This window comes from Rutilus rutilus (genome assembly GCF_951802725.1).
Source record: "Rutilus rutilus genome assembly, chromosome: 16".
Classification (NCBI taxonomy): Eukaryota; Metazoa; Chordata; class Actinopteri; order Cypriniformes; family Leuciscidae; genus Rutilus; species Rutilus rutilus.
Genome location: NC_140224.1, coordinates 30,164,597 through 30,175,274, shown reverse-complemented (window position 1 = coordinate 30,175,274; position 10,678 = coordinate 30,164,597). Strand labels below are relative to the sequence as shown.

The 10,678-nt window shown below is 38.3% G+C and overlaps 1 protein-coding gene across 1 annotated transcript; it reads left to right on the top strand.

Moving 5' to 3' along the window:
* Nucleotides 1-149: 149 nt before the first annotated feature.
* Nucleotides 150-6,672, top strand: kcnj2a (potassium inwardly rectifying channel subfamily J member 2a). Its single transcript, XM_084433474.1, has 2 exons — nucleotides 150-339; nucleotides 2,942-6,672. The coding sequence occupies exon 2, from the start codon at nucleotides 3,191-3,193 to the stop codon at nucleotides 4,472-4,474; it is 1,284 nt and encodes a 427-aa protein (XP_084289600.1). The 5' UTR covers nucleotides 150-339; nucleotides 2,942-3,190; the 3' UTR covers nucleotides 4,475-6,672.
* The last annotated feature ends 4,006 nt before the right edge of the window (nucleotides 6,673-10,678 follow it).

The following is a 10,678-nucleotide window of genomic DNA, read 5'->3' as shown; positions in this document are numbered from 1 at the left end:
TTCTCTGTTTCACTTTCTCTGTGTGTGAGTCTGAGTGGAACTGTTGTTTTATCCGCGCGTGAAACTCTCCCTCTCGTCGGATTGGCCGGGTGTAAGAGAGGGGGCGTGACTAGCCGGTGCGTGTTGTTTAAATGGGTTTGAAGCCTAGAAGAAACAGCACATGAGTTACCGCACGCCGCATACAAGAAGAGAAACGTGGAGATTGCTGTTCTTTTACTTCATATCAAATGCTATTAATATATTACGTGGAGAGAACAAGATCAATGAGAAGGCAGTGTGGATAGTAAAACCATTCGTTGGATATGTATATGAGAACTGTTTCGTGATCATTTACAAATGGTAAGGTCATACATATTATTTGCTGAAATTGTTTGTGATTGTATGCAACTGTAAATAAATTGTGTGTCGTTAAGAATGATCTCGGTTATATTTTACTTTCGATAACAGACAATCTAAGCATAGTTTGTGACCATTCTTGAGCTCTCTATTACAATTCCTGATCTCAGAAAAAGCATAAAAGAATAGACTTGATCAAAAAGTCTCAGTTTGCTTTTATTATTGCTGTCTTGTAGAAACACTTGAAACTGTAAAGAGTTTTCACTTGTGATCTTCCTAATGGGATGATGAGGATTTGTTAATTAAAGTTCATTTCTGACCTTCAGGCACATGCCACAATGAAAGATATTGAGAGTGTGATTACTATTTGCTTTTTATTTTCTAAAGAGGTCCTTTAAAAGAAAGAATCTGAGGAATAAGGTTTAGGGAATATCTTTTCCTCCCACACCTGTTGACTTCTCCATATGACAGACTTCACCCGCATGACAGATTTGCCTTTGGGGTTTAGTGCTGCATAATGTGCATTGCTGCATTTAACACGTGACTAATTGTTATATAGCCTAGTATTGTTTTAATCTGAGCTCACTGTTGCTAAGTGTGCGTTTGTCTAATATATTTGGAGCACAGCTGCGCTCAGCAGTTGTCAGGCGTCAGTCGGCCGACAGACACGCAGATCCTCTTTTCTGCCTTAAACACTCAGAGACTTTCAATTGGCAGCTAAATTGGTGCTTAACTTGTTTGTCAGGACTATGCACACCACATAGTGTAAACTGTAAACGGATATAATAGAGCAAAAGGAATTTCCCTAAAATATGCACCCATGTTTTACAAATATTAATCCTAGTTTGATCATTCAAAAGAATGTAGACTTTTATGTAACATTTTCCATTGCTCCTCACTGGTCCACGCCATCAAAATAAACATCTTTCCTGGATATAAACACTGTCATATTATGTTTCATGTAAGAAATAATGGCATCTATCAACCTGCTCCTTATCTGAATGTCTGTCGGGCCACAAGTGAAAAACAGTCTTTTGTAAAAGACAAAATGTTAAACCAAAAGAAATAAACAGCTTGCTTTTGTTCTAGATGGCAAAAATGTGTTCAATACAAATATATTCTCATGCTCTCTTTCAAATTGATTGTGTCATTCGCTTTTACTCGCTCCTTTCTCTCTTCTGCATTCCGTGCATCTGCTAAATAAGATAAAATAGGACCTTTCTTTTTAGTTATGTTTGCTGGGAACATTGAGGGCAGAATAGGAGCTTTAATGAGTAGTGTTTTAGCCCTCCTCAGGGAATTGTTACAGGGCTGTCATTATACTGCTGAGAGAGAAGATGAGGTCCCACAAGACAAGCTCTCAAGTCAACAAGCCTTGTCTCAGTCCCTGCTCTGCACCTTGCTGAAAACCAGTCTTCGCTTGTTTTTACCTTCGCTGATGTGCAAGCTATAGTTCAGAATGTTATGTACTTTGAGAAAGGAATGAAGTGAGGCACAAGAATACATTTGAACAGAATGCATGCGAGTCTTAAAACACTTGAAATGTCAATAATCCTTTAGGGAACTGGTCTTATTGTATGGCGCTGTTTGTTCATGCAAAAGATCAGCTGTTTCAGCTTTTGACATGGAGTATTTGTGATGACATTCTGCAAGACACACTTTAAAAGCATGTATTATTGTTCAATATACAAAAAATATGAAACCTATTAAATATACAGAATTGTTCTGAGGACGCCTCTACTGGTTAGATGAGTTTTTGCCAATTTAAATTAGTGCATTGGTAAGAGACATACATGACTGAACAAAGCAATTTTCCATTCACCCATACCCTGCCTGATTAGCACAGTATGTGAAAACGGGTATTATTAATGGTCCTGTGGGCAGTTACACTATATAGGAGAGCACATAAACAGACAGGTTGCCATTGCATTATCAAGTAATGTGGGGCACTGCCTGGTTAAATATAATTTTATTTATTAAAATTACAAATGGACTTTTTAAAATATATATATAATTGACTAAAGTGTAGTTGGTGACAAGTTAAATGTAGAATAATCTTTGTCAACATTGGATAATAAAACTGATGATCGGTAATAAAAATGAACCTGACGATCAAGCAAAACAACCTTTATTATTTACTTCACGGCCTCACTGAGCTAATGATTTAGAGAAGTCTGACTTGGGTTCTGTTATTTTGACCATTTTGGTCTTGTTGGCTAAAACTGCTGTTTTTTTTTTTTTTCTCAGTCTGAAAGGAATGGTCAGGGTCCTCTTAAGTTTCAAAGTATGAGTTTTTGATTAAGCACATACCATGTTTCAAAGTTAGTATTATTTGATGTGATACTAAATTCACTGGGAAATGTTAACATTACGATTTAATCAGTGTAGAAACGTATTAGTTCAAGCTGAGACTTGCATGAGAATGCGTGAGAATTATGTGCATCGTGCTGGTCTCAGAGACGCGTGTGCTGTTAGAGCCAAAGTCAATTTTTAGTGATTACGTTAATTTAGCAACTGAGACTGAAACAAATCTTCAGTGAGAATGTTGAGTTTACAGTCTGTGCCAATTAACATTAACGTGTATCTTGTTTCCTGTTTTTGATAGGACATTTGATCGATGATATCACCAGAGCAGATGCGAACGGAGTGATCGCCCCATCCTTGGCCCTTTCTGTCAATCAAAAGGTCCAACTGGAGCAAAGAGACGCCTCCTGCGTCCGGCTCTGAACAGCCCCACCATTTCCTGCTTGTGTTGGTCCCCGTGAGTGTTTCAAAACTGTTTCTCCAACGCTTTTTCCAGAAACTAAGACTGTTTTCCAAAGCAGAAACAGCACAGACCTCCCAGACTGAGGTGATGGGAAGTGTGCGGGCCAACCGCTACAGCATTGTGTCATCAGAGGAGGACGGAATGAAGTTGGCCACTGCTGCGGTGCCAAATGGGTACGGTAACGGGAAGAGCAAGGTTCTCACCCGTCACCAAACCCAGAGCAGGTTTGTCAAGAAAGATGGACACTGCAACGTGCAGTTCATCAACGTCAGCGAGAAGAGCCAGCGCTATCTGGCCGACATCTTCACCACGTGCGTTGACATTCGTTGGCGATGGATGTTCGTTATCTTCTGCTTGGCCTTTCTGCTGTCGTGGCTATTTTTTGGATGTATCTTCTGGCTGGTCGCAATATTCCACGGAGACCTGGAGAATGGAAGTCCCAAATGTGTCTCCAACGTCAGCACCTTCACGGCTGCCTTTCTCTTCTCCATCGAGACGCAGACCACTATCGGCTATGGCTATCGCTATGTTACAGACGAGTGCCCCATCGCGGTGTTCATGGTTGTGTTTCAGAGCATAGTCGGCTGCATCATTGACGCCTTCATCATCGGTGCTGTCATGGCTAAGATGGCAAAGCCCAAGAAGAGGAATGAGACGCTGGTGTTCAGCCACAATGCTACGATGGCCATGAGGGACAATAAGCTGTGTCTGATGTGGAGGGTGGGCAACTTGCGCAAAAGCCACCTGGTAGAAGCCCACGTTCGGGCTCAGCTCCTCAGATCTCGCACCACAGCCGAGGGAGAGTTCATCCCTCTTGACCAGATGGACATCGACGTGGGCTTTGACAGTGGCATTGACCGCATCTTCTTGGTGTCACCAATCACCATCGTCCATGAGATCGACGAGGACAGCCCTTTCTATGACATGAGCAAACAAGAACTGGAGAACTCGGACTTTGAAATCGTAGTTATCCTGGAGGGCATGGTGGAGGCCACGGCCATGACCACCCAGTGCCGTAGCTCCTACGTGGCCAGTGAGGTCCTGTGGGGACACCGCTTTGAGCCCGTCCTCTTTGAGGAGAAAAACTATTACAAAGTAGACTACTCTCGCTTTCACAAGACCTACGAAGTGCCCAGCACCCCGTTGTGCAGCGCGAGGGACCTTGCTGAGAAAAAATATATCCTATCCAACTCAAATTCTTTTTGCTATGAGAATGAGGTGGCCCTTTCAAGCAAAGAGGAGAAAGAGGAAGGGAACGGGGACAGCCTGGGCCCTGGCGGGACAAACACAGACACTAGCTCAGACTCTGACCACAGCCAGGCCACCGTTCCCTTAGAACCGCGGCCTCTACGGCGGGAATCCGAAATATGACTGTGCAGAACTAACGGGAAGGTTTAACATACACCTCTTCATACAGGCACATTGAGCTGAACTGAGCCCCTCAGCGAGGCAGACTCGAGCTAACGGTACAGTTGCGAGGAGGAATCAACAGAAAACTGTACAAGAGTGTTCTTACGAATATGCATGGTTAAGTAAAACACAGCATAGAGGCACTGCACAGCTAATGAAGAATGCACATCAAGGGAGGAGAAGAGAGAGTTTCCCAATTAGGCGACACTACCTTTTTAGACCGTTGCTTCTGAATGACATGAAGCAGAGAGGATGTAACTGGTTGGCAAAACTTGAAAATGAGCAGGCATGTGTCCATGTGCAGTTGTCCAACAATGTAAGAACAATTCAGACCAATATAGTAGACTGATGCTGCTACCAAAGTTGATAATATCATTATTTATCGGTTTAGAAAATGTACACGCAGATATTTAGTTCTATCAATTTTATTTCAGGCAATTAATATAATAATAGTTAATTGAAATTACATCATACAAATGAGGGGGGAAAAACACAGCAAAGAGTGTTAGTCAATGTCTTAAGTATCATTAAAAAAGTCCTGTTCCTACCATCTAGTTAATTATTCCATTATCCCCTCTTTCCCTTTTCTATTTGAGTCCGCTGGTCTTTGTGTGAGCCACGGGTATTTCTGGAACAGTCTTGCGGGGGGCTTAGGTGGGGGACCTCTATTTGGGAATATAGACAACTCAGTGAATGTTCTTTTTTTTAGAAGAAACATTAAGTTGGAAGCCCTCCGCAGTACATTTCAGGTTATCTGAAAAGAAAAACGCACAGGACCATGCCTGTTTATTGCGATATAACGGACAGGGTCTTTAGATCAGTATCAGAATGAGAATCACAGTCGTCATGTGAGAGTGAACGTGTTAATGAATGTCTTTCTACAAGTGCTGCTATGTTGCATATTATATAGGGTTTTAGACTTAAACCAAAGAGTATTCAAAATGATCTTTCATAAAGAATGCATCAAATTCTTTTATTAGGCCTAGGACAATAGGACAAGTCATGACGTGGAGTAAAAATATATATATTTGTAAGTGAAAAGAAATGTTTTTTGTTTGCTTACGCACATATATGGTTTATTTTTATTAATTATTTTCTTATTCTAAGCCAAATAAAGACTACGAATAACAAAGCCCATTGGAAATAAGAGAGCTACAGGTTAGCTTACCTTATTTTCAAACTGCTACTCCCACTTTTTCATCCCATAACTTCAGTGTTACTCTAGTTTAGTGCTACATAAGTGTTTGGGTTGGAAAATGTTGCTAGTAGAAAACCTTCAGATTTGAGGTTCTAATTGCATGGATTACGCTTTTGGGTTTTATTGCAAAGAAACAGGACAGAAAACAGAATCCACTCTCCCTTCAGACTTTAAACCTCTCTAATAATTAATTATTTCTCAATCAACTCTAACCTCTTGTCTTGCCTGACAAACTGCAATACAACCCTAATGACTTGTTTGGCAGGTGTACCAAGGACTGTGTATGTAGGACTGGGTAATTACACTGAGATCATGGTACTGTGATCCTATGACAATCAGAGCACAGAATCTGAGCTCAGAACCGCACTTGCACGCAAAATGTGCTCCTGAGATATCACTTGACGTTTGATTGTGATGTCTAACTTGTCTCTTCTCACCTTTGTTTTTTTTTTTGAAATACCTGAAGTAACCCAAAACAGCCACTAGAGCACGTTCTCCGGAAAGCTCTATAAAAGGAGACAATAAAATGATAGGATATTTATTTTGAAAATACTGCACGTTATACGGCTGTGTTAAACATACAAAAGAGTATAAATTGCTACTAATGCTGTTTTATCCTTCTCCTTTTTTTGACGTCATATTTCAAAAGAAACTCTAGATGAACAGCCAATTATGCGGTAGAACTAGTTTACACCGGTCTACTGTTGGCTCGTTCGAAGGAAACGCTCCTTTTAACGACTGTGGGTCTATGGGCAGCATTTATTTCTCTTTGTTGTAAATATCCCCGTACTTTTTGCAGTTGCTTTTGTACCAGTCTTCCCTATTGTACTGAAAGAAAACAATGGAATGTACAGATTTTTATATTATGATAAATATTATTGTTGTTCTTATTATAATTATTATTATTGTAATTATTATTGTACATGCTATTTTATTTCTTTTTTCAATAAAACGATATTGAATGGACAAAAATCATTGTGTTCCTTGGGTAACTTGGATTGGTAAGTTCTTTAAATAAACATTGGAAACACTGGAAAGACTAACCATAACACATAAAACACAGATATACAGCCTGAATTTTGTGACCTACGGACAGCTGCTATAAAATTGTCTGAAGCTACTAAATAATGTTCTTTAAAGACATCTTCAGCTCTTCACATAAAAATACATATTCTTTTATTTATGCATTTTTCCTCAGTTTAAGGCACTTTTATGTATGGGGGGTTGATTTCAACCTTTTTTTTTTTGTCATATGAAGGTCACATTAAAACTGTCTTGGAAACTTTGTACTATGCCTTCATCAACACACACGCACACACACATTGGGTTTTATGTGGGACTTATAGACATATAGATTTTTATACTGTACAATATTTATACTTACATTTTCAACAACAAAAAAATAACATCATTTTGTATGATTAATAAGCGTTGTTTTATTTTTTTATTGGAATTTGGGACCAAAAATATCTCCACAAGGTCAAAGATTTGGTAATTCCATACTTGTATTACTACCCATGACATTGGTGATACCAGGGCCACACACATGCACACACGCACAAATCTTAAAATTAATGATAAAAAAGAAATACTAGCCTACATATTACTAATAGTATGATAACCACAGAGTGAAGATCATTTCAGTATTTATTGTCTGAAAAGGATTTAAATCATTTTTTTAACCAGCTATTTTGCACCCAATAAAGTTTTTTTTTATTAGCGTTATCAATATTTTAGTGTGGATGCATCAATGGAAATATACTTAGCAAGACAAAATAGCCATATTATTCCAAAAATGACTAAAATATCAAATGCCAATTTTTTTTTTACAGAATTCTCCTGTGATGTTTGTTGGACATTGGTAGATAATTTAAATAAACTATAGTGTATAAAAAAAACTATTTTAAGAGCGTTTATATTCTAAAGAATTCTACAACCCAATGCATGTCTTAGTACTTTTCGTGAAAAGAAGACACTCTCCTATTCATTCTCCCATTCGAAAAATGTCTTTAGAGGTGAGCTGCTTGCGTAAAACAGCCTGTTGCCGTGAGATAAAAAGCATAGGCTAAATATCCTTAAAAAACACACACACACACACACACTCACGCCATTCCTTTTAATTCAAAGCAGCTCTTTGCCACATATTGGCACACCTGTACCAAGCACACAACCTAAAACAATCAAAATCCAGAGGTGGACCAAGTACACAACTTGCTTACTTGAGTAAAAGTACAGATACTACAGGGGCCGGTTTCACAAAGCTATTTTAGACCGGTCTATAGTGTTAGACAAGTATAAAATGTGCTCATAGACTAGTCTAATGCAAGTTAGAATGTTTCACAAAAATAAAGACGGACTTAATTTAGACCAAAACAATTAGACACCTTACCCCCAGGCTAACTTAGGTCTAAGACTCTGTTACCTTGGCAACCAGCAGTAACAATCAGTTACATTACAAACAGCCAAAAAAGGGAAAATGGCTCATAATTTAAACATTTCTTCTTGTTACTACATTCTCTGCTAAATTTCACCAAGTAAAATGTCCTTGTAACTGTTATACTCCTCTAACAAACACATATTTTCCGCTGGGGTAAGCTGCACCGAGCGGTTGAATGCGCTTACTCGATCCGCCATGTTTTTTGTTTTCAAAAGTGTCTTAATTTACCCAGAATGCATTGCAGTGTAGTCCTACTTAAGATAGTCAGAGTCTTAAGTGCTTTGTGCAACGGTCTGATTTAGATGTCTATCTGAAGTCTGACTATCTCCTATAAGCCATAGTCAAAGTCTATCTTTGTGAAACCGGCCCCTGGTCAAATATTACTCCATTACATGTAAAAGTTGTAAAGACCGATTTTTACTTAAGTAAAAGTAGCCTACAGTACATAAGTATTTGTTTTTAAAAAGTAAAAAGTAAATGTCAACGCATTTTTTTTATTATTGTTGCATTGTTACAGTACCTTATGCCTCTGAAGCAACCTAGTGAATACACTCACCAGTTTGAAGTATCTGAGGAATTGAGAGCTTTTAGAATGTTACAAAACCTATATATAGGAATTAAACAACTGAAATGACAACAACAACAAAAACAGCCATAATCATGTTCATTTTTTTAACACTCCTACCACCCCCACAAAAGAAGTACACATCTATGTGCATCCATTCATGCACATTTTAATCAAATGGTCAATAAATACAAACTGATCAGAAAAAATACATAGCTGTATAACTGCCCAACAGCAATACTGCTTTCACAAAGAGTAAAGTTGTGACAACGTTAGTTGTGACAACGACAATACTGTCGACGATACGGAAAAAAATGACTAACATATCTACTTTTTTTCCTCAAGGACGAGTAAAAAGTACAATATTTGTCTTTCAAATGTGGTGTTAAAGTAATACGTTTCCAGAAAAAAGTAAAAAGTAACTTTGTTACTGTCCACCTCTGTCAAAATCATGAGAATAAACCTGGTGCGTACACTTGTCAATGAACTGCTGAGGCACATCTGGAGCTTTTAATGCTTTTAAAATAATTGACATCGTAGTGTCATTTGTTTTTTCATATGTGCTACTAACCTAAAAGGACTCAAGGGGCTCTGCATAACCCACCCCCATTATGTCAAGATGAGAAATACCAGTTTGTTAGGGAAAGGAAATGAGTTCTTTTGTAATACCAAATGCACTGTCGTGCTCCGCACATCCAATACAAGATTTGTGTTTAAGAAAAATGTTGGAGAAACTCGATTCAGATTGGTGCCATGGAAAATATCTCTATACACAGGAGGCTTAGATTGACATTAATGTCAACTGAGGTAGCCTGGATTTCTGAAGTGTGTGTGTGTGTGTCACCTCATCTGCTCTGTTCATTAATAGTCATTAGCAGATCTTCTGATGATGCAGATATGGACAGGAAGAACAATCAGTAAACAAAATGAAACATGTTTTCTTCAAGGTTTCTGACCATGAAATACTTCACGTATAATATAAGGATTTTCGACTGCGACTAGCGGTAAAAATGAATTATGTAATACAAAAGCACTAAGATGTTGTAACTTCCACGTCCTTAATCTAAAAACGTGGCACAGGACATTGCATTAGTTCCCTTCAATATTTCAAAATTGAACATGTACATGGTTTAAACATGCATGACTATGAAAGTACAGCAACTAGAAGCCATCATATATTGTAAATGCACAAGTGTTTTTCAATGTAGATGCAATGAATTATGCCAAACTGATAGATTTAAAGGCCATTACAGTATGTGTATCGCTATACAGATATGTAAAGAAATTGGTTGTTTTTTTTAGTTTACATGCAGCAGAGTCTAGGACATTTAAAGTGGAACAGGATTGGCTTTATAAGCCAAAGAACAAATTAAAAAGGTGTAGTATAAATGTAAAAGAAATTAAAGTTTAAAGAGCTTTTGGTAAACGAGAGCACACTAAATCTCGCACAGAGGGGAGGCTTTAGATTCTGGATCGTATGGGCTGTCACACCGGTGGGAAAATAAGGAATAGGGTGTCACCTTTTTCCGGTCACACCATTTAATATTCCATTTATTTATTGAATTATTCAATGCGGTGACCAGGAAAGGCGCTTTGAGTCTGTACTTCCTGTCTGAAGGGATCACATTGTTGGGCAAGATGCATGAGTAACACTGCTTAGTAGGTGATTTTTTTCCCCGTCTCCTATAACTCCACCCGCGTTTTTTAGATTTCTCATGCAAGTCGGACATGCTCCAACAAAGCTTCAAGAGACTTAAAGGTTCTGATAAATGTTTTAGGTTAAGCTCATCTATTTAGATTGAAAATTACGTATTCTTGGGTCATTTAAAGGTATGTATAAAAGCAATCTAGGATGAATTATTCATTATTAATATTCCATCTAATGCAATTTCATTATTTAATCACCCTCTCCCATGAGCTGATTTTGCTTCAAAATCAGGCATCATTTGGTTTTTAGTTTTAGTT